Source organism: Nicotiana tabacum, chromosome 11 (assembly GCF_000715075.1).
Source record: "Nicotiana tabacum cultivar K326 chromosome 11, ASM71507v2, whole genome shotgun sequence".
In the NCBI taxonomy this organism is placed as follows: Eukaryota; Viridiplantae; Streptophyta; class Magnoliopsida; order Solanales; family Solanaceae; genus Nicotiana; species Nicotiana tabacum.
The window spans coordinates 159239190-159257969 of record NC_134090.1 but is presented as its reverse complement, the minus strand read 5'-3'; the positions used below and the strand labels follow the sequence as shown (position 1 = coordinate 159257969).

General features: G+C 35.5%; 1 protein-coding gene across 1 annotated transcript; it reads right to left on the bottom strand.

Moving 5' to 3' along the window:
- Positions 1 to 1244: 1244 nt before the first annotated feature.
- Positions 1245 to 2994, bottom strand: LOC142166089 (uncharacterized). Its single transcript, XM_075224507.1, has 4 exons — positions 2673 to 2994; positions 2367 to 2498; positions 1888 to 2234; positions 1245 to 1682 (listed from the first exon to the last, which is right to left on the bottom strand). The coding sequence occupies exons 1-4, from the start codon at positions 2992 to 2994 to the stop codon at positions 1245 to 1247; spliced, it is 1239 nt and encodes a 412-aa protein (XP_075080608.1).
- Between the last annotated feature and the right edge of the window lie 15786 nt (positions 2995 to 18780).

Here is an 18780-nt window from a genome sequence, read left to right as displayed (position 1 = left end):
TATGATTCCATGGTGAGAGCAAACCGTCATAAAACAGTAGAGACATTGGTTGACAAGTTTTCAATCATTATCCCTCTGTATTTGTCATGCACTGGTTTCTATGGTAAACGTAAAGACATTAACTTCAAGAGCACAAAGGCATACATCGAAAAACTAGTTACGGACCCTCTCGACATACAATGGATGGTTGCTGAGATTCCACAACAAAAGGAAGGCTCAGTGTAAAAAAATAATCTCCCTTTCTATATGCTTAATTTTTTATTTTAATCATTTGTTATATAATGAAAAATTCTCATCTTATGGAGCGATTGTGGTGTATTTGTGGCTGCATTTGTGGAGTATGTTAGCCTTGGAGATTTGGCAATCCCAAAGGAAGATCTTTCTGATATTGACCAACACTGTAGACGCTATGGAGCTCTACTGTGGGACTATGCAACAAAGAAGCAAGAAGATGGGTCAATCAGTGAGAGTGAGGTTACTGGCAGGCTAGCAAGGAGGAAGGGTGCTCCGGCAAAAAATGAGAGGACTAGAGTGCAACGAAAGAAGAAATAGACTATTGTGTTCCTAGTTTGGTCTGTGAAATTTGGTAGTTGAATTGGAAAACAATGTAGGAAATATGTCGTTTTGGTTTTCTACAACACTTTTTGTTGATTACATTATACTCGAGTACTCTGATTACATTTTTACAGCAACAGCTTTGTCTTACAATTTGACTTTAATCTTCAAGTTATTTTTATAAATACCTTCAAGTGCCAAGTAATATCTGTATATAACTGTCATTTGTTACACAGCAGAAAGATAAAATAAATACAGGAATCATATAAATAATTTAGCCATTTTTTATCAACAAGGTTTATCAAAAAAATTCAATTTATCTACATTTAAACTACGTCAAACTACATTTTAACTACAACTCCTCTACATATGAATAACAGGACTACAGTTCTAACACAATTAAACTACATATTCACTACAATCTGGATACAATTTACGTTGAATGCATTCTTTATTAATATCAGTTTTTTTGTATACAGTAAATATTAAAGTTTAACTATTCTATAAAAAAAAGACAACTTTAGATGCTTGACAGAATACATAAAAACATAAATAGTGCAGATACACAAATTGATGTTTATACTTCTTATTCATCTTCAAAAACTTAAACAATTAGACAAGAAAATCCGATAATTTGAGCTCACTAACATTTATTTTGAATAACTATTCTAACTACATGATATTCATTTCTATTTCGGCGCATTCTTGCAAGTTCTTTTGTTATGCCCTTCACCTCCACAATTACCACATGACACCTTGTATTTCTTTGACTTTATTTCATCAAATGTTTTATATCTTTCCTTGTGAGGTCTCCCTGGCTGCCTTTTATCTCCCGCCGGTGGCTTTACTACCTCATCCAAAATATGTTGTGGCACTTCCCATTTGCCTTCATCAGGAAGAGGATTTACTGGCATTTCATAGGTAAGCAGAAGGCTCTTCCTTGTGTAATACGGAGAGCAATAGTTTTCGTATGTTTCATTCCTATGCCTTAATGCTGCCAAAGCATGCGCACATGGAAGTTCATCAAGTTGGAATTGTCCACAGCTACATTTCTTGTTTTCTAGACACACAATGTACCGCTTCACACCATCTAACACAGTATGTATATGATCTGTTGAAGCCCTCACCTACAATTGAAGACCAAACAGAAATAATAATACATCAATCATTAAAATGGATTATCAACAATTTACCTACAAATCAGCAACAAATATATTACAGCTCATCTACAAACTATTATTACCGACAATTTGACTACAGTTTAACTACAATCTGGAAAAACTGCAGCTAGTACTTTTTTGATTCTACTGCACCAAAAAAAAAAAATCTTACCCTTAGTTTCTGAGATAATGTATTGTTGTCTTCCAATTCTTTGTTGTATTTGTGACCAAGGTATGTGAAAGTACCCTTTGCCTTTGATAACTTTTCTTTTGTCCAACGTTCAAGAAGAGTCCTCATATACTCAAATAGATCAAATATTGGAAGCTCTATTGCATCTTTTGTTACAGCATTCAACGACTCGGCAATGTTTGACGTCATAGTAAAAGTTCTATTTACCATTGCATGTACTCTTGACCATCTATGATAGCCAATATCATATAGGTAAGACTTTACACGCAGGTCTACCTCTTCAATCTTCAACATCCTTTCATTAAATTCATCCATAGTGTATGACCGTGCTGTAGCAAAGTACAATTCATGTAATTGTAGATGTCCCTTCTTGAATTTTGACCTTATATTTGTCTATATATGCCACATGCAAGAGTAGTGTGCCAATCCCGGATAGACAACTGATGTTGCCTTCAGTATACTCTCATGCCTATCTGAAACAACACACATTGAAGGTCTTTCACCATATGCCTCCTTGAATTGCTCAAAGAACCACTTCCAAGATGCGTCGTTTTCAGAATCAACCACAGCATATGCCAAGGGAAAAATAGTACCTACATTTTTAAGACATAAAATATGATTAAATAACAACTACAATATATATTGAGAAATATAGACATGTTAACTACATTCTTTTATATAACTACAAAATAACTACAACATAACTATAATTTAACTGCATTTTAAAGACTGTCTACAAATAAGTACAAAATTATTCTATTATTTACCTGCTGCATCCATGGTGCTTGCTGTCAGCATAATCCCCCTGTAGGCTGACTTTAAGAATGTCCCATCAACCACTACTACCGGCCTACAATGTTGCCAACCATTTATTGATGTACAAAGAGCAACAAATGCGTATAAGAAGCAATCATCTGCTGCCTTCTTCAATTTAACAACAAAACCAGAATAATTCTTCTCAAGAATATAAAAATATTTGGGTAATTTGTTGTAGGAGTCACACGGATTCCCTCTCAAAAACTGTAAAGCTTTTTCCTTTGCTCTCCATGCTTGCATGTAGCTTAGGTTCAGTCCATGTTCGGATAACATGTCAGTTTATATGTCCTTTGGTGTGTAAACAGTCTTAGGATCACAATACTTTGGAACGACCATGCTACCAAGTACTGCTGCAGTACGTTTGCGCTGTATGAATGTTTCGTCCATTAGGCAGCATGTGTGTTGACGGCTGAAACTTCTTATCTTTAACATTGCCGAATCATTAATTGACGTTGCCTTGAAATGCCATTTACAACTTTCAGCAACACATATAAGCCAGTAGCTATAAAAGAAATACAATATTTACACAAATTTATGAAAAAACTACAATTAACTACAAATTGACTACAATTTAACTAAAATTTATAAAACCCACCTATCTTCAATCATACACTGATTTTGCTGATATATTATCCACAAATAACTACATACCTTCTATGACTAGATTTTTTTACTCTGAACTGGAACTTGTGCATCACTGAATAATTCTTCATTGCAGCAGCTACTGTTTGCTTGTCCTGATAAACTTGTTCTTCTTCAATATATGTTTGCGTAGATTCAGTTATTATTTCACTTTGATATTCCTCTATAGCTGGTGAGGATGGAAATTCAAGTAAGTTTAGGGATCCAGACGAACCTGCAAACAATAAATTCATAAATGTAGTTTCTATGTAGATAATTTTGAAAGCAACATTGCTTTATCCTTTTCAGTACTATGTGAGCTTTGTAGTTTAATTGTAGGTAATTGTAGTAATATTGTAGATAACATAGTAACACCATAACTCTCTGCAATGTCGAATCAAACATACCTGCACTGGTGCTTTCATTGTTTATTGCCAATTCCATATTGAAATCTCTTACGCTTATACATAAAGGATACGAACCTAAGTTTTTATTCTCCTTTTTGGTTTCCATGTAAGCACGAACCCCCATATCATTCCTAATCTCCATTGGAGGACAATTCTCGTTCACAATGTATTTGATTTCTATAATTTTATCCGATATATCAATCGATAATTGTTCTGCAATTGTAGAACTGAGAATTCCGTAGTTTGCATTATCATCTACCACAATGGCATCAACTTCAAAATCTCTAAATCTGCCATAGTTATCCCAATTACCATTCGATTTCAGCATTATTGGGATTTTTGACATGATTTCGTGTAGTTGATAGGAAAAAAGACGAAGAAGAGATATAGTTTCTACAATTTGAATACTGATATCGACGAAGAGCAATTTTGTACAATTTGAGACGAAGAACAGATATAGTCTCTCTTCAGTAATTGTACAATTTGATTGCGTTTCTAAAATTCATACATAAATAATGACTCTTTTTTACTTATGTCTTGAATTTTAGAGATGTTATGTTCTTACTTTGAATACAATCTAATTTCTTAGAAAGTGTCAAAATCGTTTTAATTTGATGTAAGAAACAAGCCATCCTTACTTTTTTTATTATATATAAAATTTTATAGAAAGTGTATCTGCATAAACGGTAATGGACATTTATACTATATTAAAAGACGAGGACCCTCAGCAAAATATTATTCGTCTTTTTTACCCTTTAAAAATAGATTTCATATTAGACAAAATCGTAATTTAGTTATTTTTCTAATATTTAGTACTTTAAAATTATTAAATTTTTTCTTATTTAAATTATGTAAGAAGTCATAATATTTAGAACTTTAACATAAATATATCTGGGAGAAATAAGAGTCATAATATTTTGGACGTTTTCTTTTCCTTATATTTGCTTACGCCATTTTCATATGAAATATGTTTGAACTCATAGATCTAAGGGTAACATTCTATATACATTTTGACACTATTAAAAGAGAGACGTATACTTAATTAAATTTAAAATTAAATATAATTTTTAGATATTATACAAAAAAATCGATAAAGAGAAAAACTGTTATTCGAGTAAGAAAATATTTATGTTTTATATTATTATAAAGGCATAAAAGCATGAAGCCTAACACAAAAAAAAATTATTGTTTTTACTTTTAGTTCAAGAACTCAATTATATTATTTAATAATAATTACGTAATTATTAAAAATTATATATTTATTGATATAGGGTACACACGCAAAGCGTGTACCATAAGACTAGTGCAATTAATTAACAACTTAATACAAATAAAAACTTAAAATGCAATGCATGAAATTTTTTGACATTTTGTGGTATTTTCTTGTAATTTTAAAATATTAAACATGCAACTAAATGCAAACAACAATTAGCAAGAAATTCCTAAAAATTCTATAAAAATTAAAATAATTAGAAAATTCTTATTTTGTGAATTATGTAGGAATATTTAGTCATGCAAAATTTATGTGCTCACAGCTGCCCTCTTTGCTCGAGAACATGAAGAGTTTTCGGGTAAAGACAAAGTGAGCAATTACGAGCGATTTTTGCCCGTTTGGATACTTCATGAGAAGCATTTTGAAAAGATTTGACCGAACCTTGTTTCGAAGGTTGCCTACATATCCTTGGCTATAAAGGAATAAGGTTAGTATAGTTCTGGAAATTTTGGTAGCTGGGACTGCCGGAAAACTGTGATTCCACTGTTGTCGCTGTTGTTTACTGCTTGATGAGCTCCTTATTACACCAAAGTCAAAATAAATGAAAAGACTAACTAAGTTTATCTGCTATGAGTTACAAGATTTCTATCTATGAGTCTTTTGAAGCTTGATCTTGAGTTTTGGCTGATTTTTCACGCAAACTTTGATTTGAATCTTGATGCTTGCTAGTTGCAGGTGCTAGTGCGATCTTATTTAGCTTTTCGAATCAAGACGGTACATGCAGAGCTTGTGGATTCAGTCATGTCTTGAGTAGTCCACATCTTTTCTCCACCTCTGCACTTTGGATTCACTTCTTCCTTTTATTTTATTTTCTATGGATCGAGACGTCTTCTTTTTATCATCTCGACCTTGTGCCTCGAGGTATAACCTGCTCAGGCACCAAAACAAACGAACAAAATTTTTCTGCCCTAGTTTTTACTAGGAAAATTTCGTGAGTTATTTGTAACAAAACTCTATACTACTTCATTATTGAAAGCAATAAAAAGGGCGGGAACAGTGTACTCGGAGAAAATAGAGACTAGGGAGTGGAAACCCTATGTCTAAAATAAAATCAACTAGGGAGTAGAGACCCTACGTCTAAAATAAAATTAACTAGGGAGTGGAGACCCTATGTTGGAAAACCAACTAGGGAGTGGAAATCCTATGTCTAAAATAAAATCTACTAGGGAGTGGAGAACCTATGTCTGAAATAAAATCATCAACTAGTGAGTGGAGACCCTATGCTGGAAAAGCAGACCAGGGAGTGAAGACCCTATGTCTAAAATAACGTTAACTAGGGAGTGGAGACCCTATATTGGAAAAGCAACTAGGGAGCAAAGACCATATGTCTAAAACAAAATCAACTAGAGAGTGGAGACCCTATGTTGGAAAAGCAACTAGGGAGTGGAGACCCTATGTTGGAAAATCATAATTCTTTATTGTTTCATTTCCTTGTCATTTTCATCCTATCTTTATATCTCTGTTTTGCTTCTTATTATCTCTGGTAGGTCCATGATCTGATCGTCACTACTCTATCGAGGTTAGGCTTGGCACTTACTGGGTATCGTTTTGGTATACTCATACAATGCTTCTGCACATGTTTTGTGCAGATCCAGGTACATCTTATCAGTCCCCGTATTAGCGCGCCCAACTTGCTTTGGAGACTTTATGATACACCTTCCCGCGTCTGCAGGCCTCGGAGTCCCCTTCTATTTTGTTCTCTCTTATTTCTTTATATTTTTATAGACAGTAATGTATATGAGTGTTTAGTACTGTATCTAGAACTTGTGAATTATATCTCACCAGGTTTTGGGGAGTTGTATGTATTGGGTTTATAGTTTCTATTTATGATATTTTGGAGTTTTGAAATTCTAAGTTTTATTTGAATGTTTCCGCATATTGTTAGATTTACATAGTCTTAGAGACTAGGTACCGTCATGACATCCTACAGAGGAAATCTGGGATCGTGACAGATACAGACTGTGCACGCAATGCGAGGAAGGCTAAATAGAGCTAATCGAGGTTTCGAAACGCAGAATTAGAGTTAAAACTATAAATGACCTATCACATCATCACAACCAGTACTCTGCATTGGCTTCTTTTTACTTTTGAAATTAGGTGGATACCCCACAATTTTGTAGTAGTTCTCCTTTTGATGTCCCCTATACCCACAATGTTCATGCATCACACCAGGTTTCTTTCCTTTCATCATTTGTCCTTTTCCATCTAACATGGTTAATGGTTCCTTGTTTAAATCCATTACACCAAGAGCTCGTTGACTCTCTTCCTGTATTACTAAGGCATATCTTTGGTTTACTGTTACTACATGAGTTTTCAACAAAATCTGACTACGAACATGAGCATAGGTCTCGTTTAATCTAACTAGAAATTGCACTAGGCGTTGTTGATAGAATATTTTAAAGAATGGTTCTGGTTCTTTTCAGTTACACCCATGACCTGATATCAAGGTGTCATGTTCATCCCAAAGGTCCTTCATTCTAGTGAAATATGTAGTAACTGAATTCGTACCTTGAGTTAGGGTTCCAATTTGAGTCCAAAGATGACAGAATCTGGTCAAATTTGATTTGCCAAACTTCCCTTGAACTTAGCCCACACGTTTGAAGCATCTGATTCATAGAGTATGCTTGACAGTAATTCCTGTGAGACACTCCTACCAATCCATAAAAGTATCACATCATTACATTGCTCCCATAAATCTGCTAATTCGCCTTTGTACAAGCTCTTTACACACGTTCAATTCTTTCTATGAAACCTAACTTGTTCTTCCCCAATAAAGCCAAACGCATCGATCTATTCCACAATCCGTAATTCTCTATAAATTTGAGCTTGATATCTATCAAAATTGCTCCAGATGTATCAGACGGCTGAAGGTAGAGAGGATGACGATAGTCAATTTGAGGTGTCGAGGTATCTCCCATTGCGGATTGTTCTAGAATTTATAACTGTGAATCAACTGAGTGTAGAAGAAGCAGTATCAATTCCCTAATCGTTGCTCTGACACCATGTTAGAACAATAAACTTCCATTGGAGATCATTGCACATTCTAAAAAATAGTAGAGAAGAGAGAAAAGAGAAGAAAGAAGAGATGATGTGAAATGAAATTCTGATTGTATTCATTCAGTGATAAAATAGTATATATATACTCATCCACTCAACTCACACATGCACGTAACTAATTAACCAACTAGACACGTCACTCCTAATACATTATATTCTAAGGCTATCAAGAACAACGTCCAAACAAATGAAGCATTGATGAGCATTCTTGATATCATTTGGGAAAGAATTTCTGTAATTGGTCTAGAAGCTAGCTATAGCTATAAAATTAACAATACACATCACTTAAAGATTAATGTAAAGAAGAAAAGTGAAGACGAAATCGAGGAAATAGTGATCACGGTATATATATTGGAAATATAAACACGGATTATTAAAAATAATTGACCTTCTAGGTTTGTAATTGTGTTAGATTCTTTTATTATGAGTACTTGATGTTCTTGTAACTTGGTGACTAATAAAAGATTAGTTACCCAAAAAAATATTTGATGTTTAAACGGTAAGATAAACATTAATGAAAATATGATTTGTATTATTTTATGATTAATGTTTTATCAATGAGTAAAAATTTGAATTTGTGAAATTATATATGGTGGTCCGGCATGTAGCCTTTTTTGTCATGCATGTAATTAAGAAGGTAAAGACATGTTTACATTGATAATAAATTATATATCTGCCTTATAAAGATATAAGATCCGTGCACAAAATCTGCACTATTACTGCATAAAACATACACTAACAATGCACAAAACATACACTGGCCGTGCATTCAACTTATACTAATTGAAAAATACAAGTAATTTGAAAACAGCCAGCGTAAAAGCAATTTTCAAAATGCAACTAACTATACCAAGCATAATAACTAAAAACTTAATCCCGCCACCAAAGGATGTGGTGCAGTGGATGAGAATACTCTCCCCTTAACCAGTGGTCTCGAGTTCGAGCCCTGGGTATGGAAAAATCCTTGGTAGGGAGCGCTTCCCCCGAATGGGGCCCTACGCGATGCGAATCCGTAGTTGGGCTCCAATGCAGGTACCGGACACCGGGTGGGAAACCAAAAAAAAATTAATCCCAAAACATAGTTCGCATAATTATTAATACAATGTTTAGATAGCAATGAAGACATTAAAAGTCCACAAGAAACTTTGGCTGCATGGCCATGTAAACGTACTTATTTAAGCTTCAAAAAATTAAGTTCAAGATAAATGGCTTTTCTTACAATCAATTTCTCTTGAAGCCATAATGGTAGTGATAAGCCGGCAGCTGGTGTTCCTCATCAGTTGACGTACCACTACCACCGGCTAGGGAGATATCCTGCACCGCAGGCAATGGATTCTGAGCCTGCTCGGAGACGGTGGTGGTCCATAGTTGACCGGAATTGGGTCCACTGGGACGGAGGAAGTTGCAGCAGCCTGTCTCCGACGAGCCATCATGGAAGCTATAGCTGGATGAGGAGAACCGGGCAATTGAAATTGGTGCTGAAAGTAGGGTATCCTACCATTTCTCCAATTACAATACTCAAATTAACATGTGGCTTATGAATTAATTAAACTGCAAATTAAATGAGTTATGCATTCTAACCCGATATATATATATATATATTAAGAAGAACGATGGTAAGTAGTGTTACCTCATATTAGTAGCTACAGATTGGTTATACAAGTAAAGGCGTGCTCGAAGTTGCATTAATAACTCTTGAGACGATAATTGTGGCTAATGAAAAATTCAATTTGGAAATTGTTTTAGATAATTGTGTTGAAACAAGTGTATACATAAATGCAAATAGAACAAGTAAAAGGGAACTGAGAGAGTATTAATTACCTCGTTTACATGTTCTTCGTCATCACTGATCACTTCGATGACATTGTTTTGTTGTTCATTAAAATCTTCATTTTGAGGACCTGCGAACCACCTCCAATTCCCAGCTTCTTCAATCTTCCTGCAATTGGGACACTGCATTCTTCCTCTGTTATTAAACTCGGACCCTATGCAGTCTGCATAGCAAAAAAATAAAATAAAATAAAATAAATGGAAGGGCATTTAATTTAGATCAGAAGTTCCAAACCAACTTCATTTATCTTTTGAAAAAAGAGTTAGAGATGCATGTTATATAAGGGAAAAAAAGGTTCTATGTTTATTGATGGATAAATACCTTTACACTTCTATGATTTTCAGCTTTTCATATATGGACTTGTATGTAATTTATATACATCGATAGTGTAAAAAATAATAATTATACCATCAGGTCATCCATAAAATAATTGTAGGTAATTCTTCATTAAAAATGAGATTCATAATTAAGAAATAATAAACAGATGTCGTATATATATATTCTTCTTTATTGTTTCTAGCTACTGATGGCCTCTTTCTTTTTCTTTTTAAAAACCCTTTTAACCTATATACCCTATCACCTTTATAATTTTCTTTAGTATATCTTCTTTTACAAGAGATCATTAGTTTTTACATAAGAGATCTGAAAATAATACATAAAAAACTTTCCAGGATCATTTTCTTCTATTCAAAATATAAGTAAGTACAACAGACCAATTCCTTTTTTTAAGCCGAGTCAAATTGTCAAGTGATGGGAAAAAGTGTTTGTCCTATATCTCGGAAAGTTTAATTTTACTTACAAAATATCAAGAAAAAAGAACCTAGCTACTATGATTTTATGAGGATCTAAATAGTTTTCGATTAGTCAAAAAGAAAATCAATTTAATAAAGATATCAAAAATAAAAATTCAAGAAAAGGAAAAAGGTTAAATCATATGAAGTAGACAAACATTTTTAATGTGCAGTAAAACAGAATCAGATCGCTTTAGTTTAACTTCACCACAATACATATAACACCTGAATGATGAATTAAATAAAGTTTTAAAATTATTTTTAAAAAAATTCTGTATGTATATGTGTGTGTATATATGTATGTATATATGTATCTATGTATGCATAACACCTGAATGAATTAAATAAAGTTTTTTAATTATTTTTTAGAGATCTACATAAATTTCAGATATATGTTACATACCCGTATGAAAAAAATGGCCACAATGAAGCTTGGTGATGGACCTTCCAACATTGTCGAGAACAACTTCCAAGAAAATGGTACACTCAGGAGCATTCATCATATCATTTGGGAAAGAACTAACCATACTAAATTTATAAAACAAATGGAAGCCTTAGAGAAATAAAATATAAATTGTTTAACCAAAAATCGGAGTCTTTGGTCAAAGCTAAAAAGAAATTCGGGTTACTAATAATCAGGAGACAAAAATAAACTACTTTTGAGAACGATGGTAAAAAAGCAAATAGATGTGTATTTCAATAAATTCTCAATAGTATTCCGTGTCCTTACAAATGATGATACTTCTTCCTTTTATAGATAATTCTAGGTAAAGGAATGAAGTCTCAGCTTTAATGATATAATCATGAGTAATAAATGACATTAAATAAGCCGTTATACAATCATTCCTATTAAATACCAATTTTGTAACGTATCAAGTATTTAATAATGAATTTGGACTCCTTTCTGTCATCAGATCTTTGCCTTCAATGCCTTCTAATCCGTTGGGTGTAAATAATTTAAATTGGTACGAGACTCGTATCTATACGTCGTCTCGTGCCTATTTAAATTCTTCTTCCCGTGGCTGTCTCCATCCGTGCCTCTTAGTCAATTGCTGCGCTTTGACCATTTAACTAATTCACGTGTCATGTCACATCATCTTTAATATAAACTCAGTTTTTTCCCAATACAGATAGTCCCCCCACTTTCCATTTTTTTTATCAATTAAATAATTGGGAAGTGGATCTTCATGTAAAAGGAATTTTTGCCACAATTAATGCTCATGACAGTATTAACGCCTCAACAGTCTTTTCCATTTAATGTTCTGCCCGTGTGTCATTTTCTAATTGATTTCGCTATTCATACCCTTTTTCGAGACTTCTTCATTCTCACTATTTACGAAGTGATAGCTGCCTTTATTATAGGCTTTTCATCATTACACTTCTAAAGTTGACGGTTCCCATTTTACACATAACTTTTTCTTCCTTTGTCTTCTTCACAAATCTTCAGCACATACTTCTTTCTTAACAATGTCTTCTTCAAACCTTAACCGTAAAAAAGTTCCAATTCTAGATCAATTCCCCAACGGCCCTGTTAGACACAGAAGAGGCGGAGGAGGTAGGCTTCGAACAGGGTTAGAATCTACGCGAGGCGGCTCCTCTGGTTCTTCTTCAAGGAGTTCTATCCCAAAAGCCCCTTCTTCTAAAAGTAGGGAAATTCTTGATTCTTCTCAAGAACCCTCAGTTGATGATATAGTTCCCAGCGATTTGTCTTTTGAAAGTGACAAAACGTCTCTTCAAAAACAAATTAAAAATTTAGAAAAAGCCGATACTTACCCAACAATAGTAACCGAGCTTACAATCCCCACCATAAGAAGAGATTGTAACTGGAAGGATAGTCTCCGAATGTCAATTCCTTCCCCAAATCAAAGAATTTCCTCTTTTAGAAGTGGGTATTCTTCTGTTTATACTTACCCCTTCACTTTAGGTTTTAATCCTCCGATTGACCCAGTTATTCTCAATTTTTGTCGTTTCTTTACAATTTGTTTGGCCCAAATCGGTCCATTAGTGTGGAGAACAGTGGCTTGTTTGAGATATTTATCCTCTAAGGCCAATGTCAATTTCACATTTTCTCACCTCATTCATCTATACCATCCTAACTTAATATGCCATATGGTTTTTACCTTAACTGCAAGGAGCAAAAAAGTTTTGGTAAATCCTGAGGATGACAAAGATCGTGGATGGTATATCCGTTACGTTGTTGTTCGTACGGTGGACTTGATTGGCGAAACAAATATTCCCTTCCCTGAGAAGTGGAATTTTGAACGTAGGTTTCCTTTTATTTACCGTACCTACTTTTGAGAATTTCAAAAGAAAGTTTGTTTTTAACCTCGTCCCTTCTTGGTTTTTTGTAGCAACCATGGGAGATGTGGAACCTATTCCCAACTTCCGTGGTTGGGTAGACTCACTTTTGAAGATTGCTTCTAGGGAGCAGAGAACTTGGAAATCAATTTCTTCCTTACATGGCTGGAAGGTCAAAACACATGGTATCCCCCTTTTTATATGAATTTGTTTTACATGTTAAGCACTTTTTCCTCAACTTTAATCATGTATATCCATCCTTTAATCAGGATTTGGCATTAGAGGAATGACGGCTGAAGTAGCTATGGCCATTCGTATGTCTGTGAATGCCGCTCTTGATTTGGATAAGGCTCGAGCCTTGCTGCCTAAAAAGAAAGCTACAAAGGAAAGTTCTGAAGAAGAAGAGGAGGGTACCTCCCTAATTACCAGGCCAAGGGTCAGGAGACGAATAATCATTGATGATGAAATTGAAAACACTCCTGCTCAAACCTCCACCACCGAGCCTGTTTTGATTCATTCTGACGAGGACGCCGAACCAAGAGATAATAATGAGTCAATTCAGCATCTTTTTGACAGTGGTTTCGGGAGTGGCGAGCTCGGCCCTGTTTTTGATGAAGCTCCTCTTTCCTTATTTGTTCCTATTTCCTCCATTCCTCTGCCAACCGTAAGTATTTCTTTACCAGTTTTGACGACTTCCGTTCTTTTGCCAGTTTCTACCGCTCCTATATCCGTTCCCTTGGTTGTTACTACCGCACCTGCTTCCGCTCCTACGTTGGTTTCTACATCTTTTCCTTCCATTCCTTCCATTGCTCCTCTTCCCTCTGTTCATCATACAGAGACAGGTTCTAGTAGTGGAAGTATGACTATGAGAAATGTTACTTTGGAGGTTCCTGCCAATCATAGCCTCTTGAGGAAGACCGGTAGAGCCGATGTTTGGCTCGAACCTCTAATTGGAGATATCGAGAAGAAGAAGATGGAGAGCCATAGCTGCTTAACTCTGATGAATGACGTAGTTCATTCTACTTTGAAGGTATTTTACCAACAAGTTTTTTTTTAATTATCTTCAATCTCTCATTTCTATGAGTTATCTCTGTAGGCTAACCTTATTGGCACGGAATTAATGGGAAGAATTTCCCTACTGGAAAGAAAATCCCGTGAGTCTGAAAAGACTGTCCACGAGGCCGAAGAAATAGCTAGGGGAGCCCAGCTTGAAGCAACCAATTGGAAGGAGCAGTTCGAGAATGCTCAAGGGACCATAGAGGAGTTGCAAGAAGATAAAAATCTCCTGGAGCAGCAAAACTGTGGTTTAACTTCTGAACTGGCAACTGTCAAAGCCTCTTCAAGCCAATTGAAAAGAGACAAAGAGCTTTTGGAATGCTCTTTGTCAGAACAATTATCCAGGGCTAGTGAAGAAGTTAGGGAGCTGAAGGCACTTTTGGCTAGGAAGGAAGAATATGCAGGAGAGTTAGTGCAAAGCTTGACTCAAGCTCAGGCTGACTTACAGACTTCTTCTGACGAGATTCATGCCTTGAAGAGTTCTCATGCTTCTCTTGAAGCTTCCCTTGATTCCCATTTAGCTGAATATCAAATCTTAAAAAACGATCTTGCTATGTGGGAAAAGGAATATGGACTTCTAGAGGAAAATTTTAACATAGAGGTGAGTTGGGCTTTCCTGAAATCTCGTCGTGATGCTTTGACGGAAGCTGCTCAAGAAGGTTTTGACTTGCAGTCTGAACTGGCCAAAGTCGTAGATACCATCGAGAAAAGCCAACAGTCTACTGATACTCCTTCTCCTGCACTTGAAGTTCTTGGAACAGAAGAACTTTTAAATGAAGAAGTGACTACTGCAGCAATTGGGATTACAATTCCTGCTTCAGCTGAAACCGTTCATGTTGCTGCTTCTTCAGAAGTTGCCACCGTGCTTGTGGCTGAAAGTGAAATTAATATTGCAACTTCGGATGTGCTAACCCCTTCAATTGGATGATGGTTTTATCCCTTAGTTTTTAAGGGATTTTTTGGTGAAAGTCCCCAGTTATCATAATGGGGCAATTGTATAAACCTTTATTGACTAAGTTTCTACTTAATCTTTTTAATTATATTAAGAAGTTTCGTTAGTACTTCAATGTGTTCTATTCTTGCCTTTTCCTTACTTATTTAGGACTTATAGAGTAGTTTAGCATTTTTATCCTTTGAAAATGCTTTATGATTCTTCTCATGACTTATTAACATGAGGCTTATAAAAGAGGGCCCTTTTATTTTATCGACACTTAATGAAGAAGACGTCTCAACTTCATAATGGTGTTATAATACGATGAAAGAAATAGGAATACACACGTTTTGTATGAAACAACTTTGGCAAGTTTTTTTTATAAACTTTTAACAAGTGTTTGACTGTTACATGTATTACAATACATCTACAACTTTCTCGTAACTGTTTTTCTTGTAACAGATTTGTGAATAACATAAAATAAACAAGGTTTTTCTTCATAACCTATTTCAGTACATAGTCATGACCCTATCTTTACATATTAAGAAGGGTTTGAGAGGTGACTTTGTTTATGAGTTTAAGAGATGACTCTGTTGTTCTCATGAATGCTGAAGTTTTCTCAACACTTGACTTCTATCGTTCGATATTCGTATCTGCATTTCTACACGTATCTGTGTACAATATTGTAGTCCCCCAAGTGTTTGAGCAGTGAAGTATGAAGCCTCGAACACTTGTTTATTTCTTTTACTTTAGCCCTTTTTCCTGAAATAGAAAGATATGCGGGACCCGAAGGTGCGATTATAGATGAAGACCGTCTAACTCGTGTGTATTTCCATCAGATTAATTGTAACCCTGGGCTAGGAATTTAAGAATACTCCATTTTGCCTTGCAGGTTGTGACTCATCATTTGGCACGAGTTAGGATATTTTACCTAGCATCTAAAATCGTTAGTAAAATATTAATAAACCAAGAGAGAAATTTTAACACGATGATACCTGACCGTAGGTACTTTCTCAAAAGTAGTATCTTTTTAAGTGGACAACATTCCAATGTGAGGGTAAAACTTTACCATCCATTGTTTCCAACTGGTATGCTCCTTTTTCCGCAATGCTACGGACTTTGTATGGTCCTTCCCATGTTGGACTTAGCTTTCCTGAGTTAGCAACTTTTGCAGATTGGAACACCTTTTTAAGTACAAAGTCCCCAATTTTGAAAAATCTGAGGCGTGTTTTCCTATTGTAATATCGTTCTATTACTTGCTTTTGTGCTGCCATCCTTATCAAAGCAGTTTCTCTTCTTCCTTCAAGTAAATCTAGGCTAACCCGCATCTCTTCATTATTAGATTCCTCCATTGCCTGATCGTATCGTGTGCTTGGCTCACCTATTTCAACTGGAATTAAGGCTTCCGTACCATAAACCATTGAAAATGGTGTTTCTCCAGTGCCTGTTTTGGTCGTTGTACGATAAGCCCATAATACTCCAGGTAACACCTCAGGCCAATTACCTTTTGAATCTTGTAACCTCTTTTTCAAGTTATTGATAATAACTTTGTTAGTTGATTCTGCTTGTCCATTCCCCACTGGATGATATGGCGTAGACGTTATTCTTTTGATCTGCCAACTTCGAAGAAATTCTGTAACTTGAGCTCCAATGAATTGTGGTCCATTGTCACACACGATCTCCTTTGGTACTCCAAAGCGGCATATTATATTTCGCCATATGAAGTCTTTAACTTCTTTTTCTCGTACCTGTTTAAATGCCCCTACTTCTACCCATTTAGTGAAATAATCTGTAAGTACAAGTAGAAATTTTACCTGACCTTTTGCTTGTGGAAGTGGATCTACGATATCCATTCCCCATTTCATAAAGGGCCATGGGGCTAAAACAGGATGTAGTAACTCAGCTGGTCTGTGCATATTATTGTCGTACCTTTGACATTTATCACATTTGGACACGAAACTGGTTGCCTCTTCTTCCATCTTAGGCCAATAATATCCTGTGCAAATTAACGTTCTTACCAGTGACCGTCCTCCTGCGTGATTCCCACAATGTCCTTCATGTACTTCTCTCATGACATATTCGGTTTGAGAGGGTCCGAGACACCTTGCTAGTGGTCCGCCGAACATCTTTCGATAAAGATTTCCTTGATATAAACAATATCGTGCAGCTTTTTTGCGAAGCGCATAAGCCTTTCCTTTGTCATTAGGCACGGTTCCGTGCTGTAAAAAGGCAACACTTTCATTTCTCCAATCCCATGTTAGATGATTAAAATTTACCTCGTTTTTATCAGATTCAAGAACGGAATGAAATAGATGTATGACTGAAGCATCTGTATTGTTTGCCACGTCTGTTGCGGATGCAAGGTTTGCTAAAGCATCTGCCTCTACATTCTCATCTCTTGGGATCTGCACTACTTTCCAAGTTTGGAATTGCTTTATTAATTCCCGTACCTTTGCGAGGTATTCTTGCATTCGTGATTCTCTGGCTGTATAAGTCCCCAGCATCTGATTAACCACGAGTTGAGAATCACTCTTGATTATAATCTGTGTTATGCCGAGTTCTCGTGCCAATTCTAAACCTGCAATTACAACCTCATACTCTGCTTCATTGTTAGTTATAGAATGACATTTTATAGCCTGTCTAATGGTCTCACCCGCAGGTGGTACGAGGACTATTCCTAGGCCTGCCCCTTTTACATTAGATGAGCCGTCAGTGTATAAAACCCAAGTCCCCGGGTTCGCACCATTAAAAATTAGTAATTCTTTTTCTGCTTCTAAATGCATCTCCTGGCTAAAATCAGCCACGAAATCAACTAGTACTTGAGACTTTATAGCGGTTCTGGGTTGATAAATAACTTCATACTCACTTAGTTCTATAGCCCATTTTGCTAATCTTCCTGAAAGTTTGTGTTTATGCAAAATATTTCGAAGCGGAAAAGCAGTAACTACAACAATGGGATGACATTGAAAATAAGGTCTTAACTTTCTAGATGCCATGATCAAAGCTAATGCTAATTTTTCTAGTTGTGGGTATCGTGTCTCAGCTTCCAATAAGGACTTACTTACATAATAAATAGGAGATTATTTACCTTGATCCTCGCAGACTAAAACAACACTTACTGTGACTTCAGATACGGCCAGATAAATGAGAAGTTTTTCCCCCACCTTCGGTTTTGCCAACAACGGTGGTTTTGACAAATAAGCTTTCAAATTTCTAAGGGCTCGTTGACAATCTTCATTCCATTCAAAATGATCTTGCTTTTTAAGTGCAGAGAAAAACTTAAAACACCTTTCTGATGATTTGGAAATAAATCTCCCCAAAGCTGCAATTCTTCCCGTTAATCTTTGTACTTCCTTTTTATTAGTAAGGATATCCGAGATTTCTTCTATTGCTTTGATCTGAGAAGGATTCACTTCAATACCACGATTAGAAACAAGAAAATCCAAAAACTTACCTGATGCAACTCCAAATGCACATTTTTCTGGGTTGAGTTTCATATTAAATTTTCGCAAAATTTCAAAAGTAACAGATAGATGAGAAATATGATCATGAGATTGCTGGATTTTGACGAGCATATCGTCTATATATACCTCCATTATTTTCCCTAAATGTTCTTGGAACATTTTGGTGACCAACCTTTGATAGGTCGCCCCAGCATTTTTGAGGCCAAAGGGCATTACTTTATAACAGTAAGTCCCCCTTTCTATGATGAAAGAAGTTTTTTCTTCATCACCAGGATCCATTTTAATTTGATTATATCCCGAGTATGCATCTAAAAAACTTAAAAGTTCATG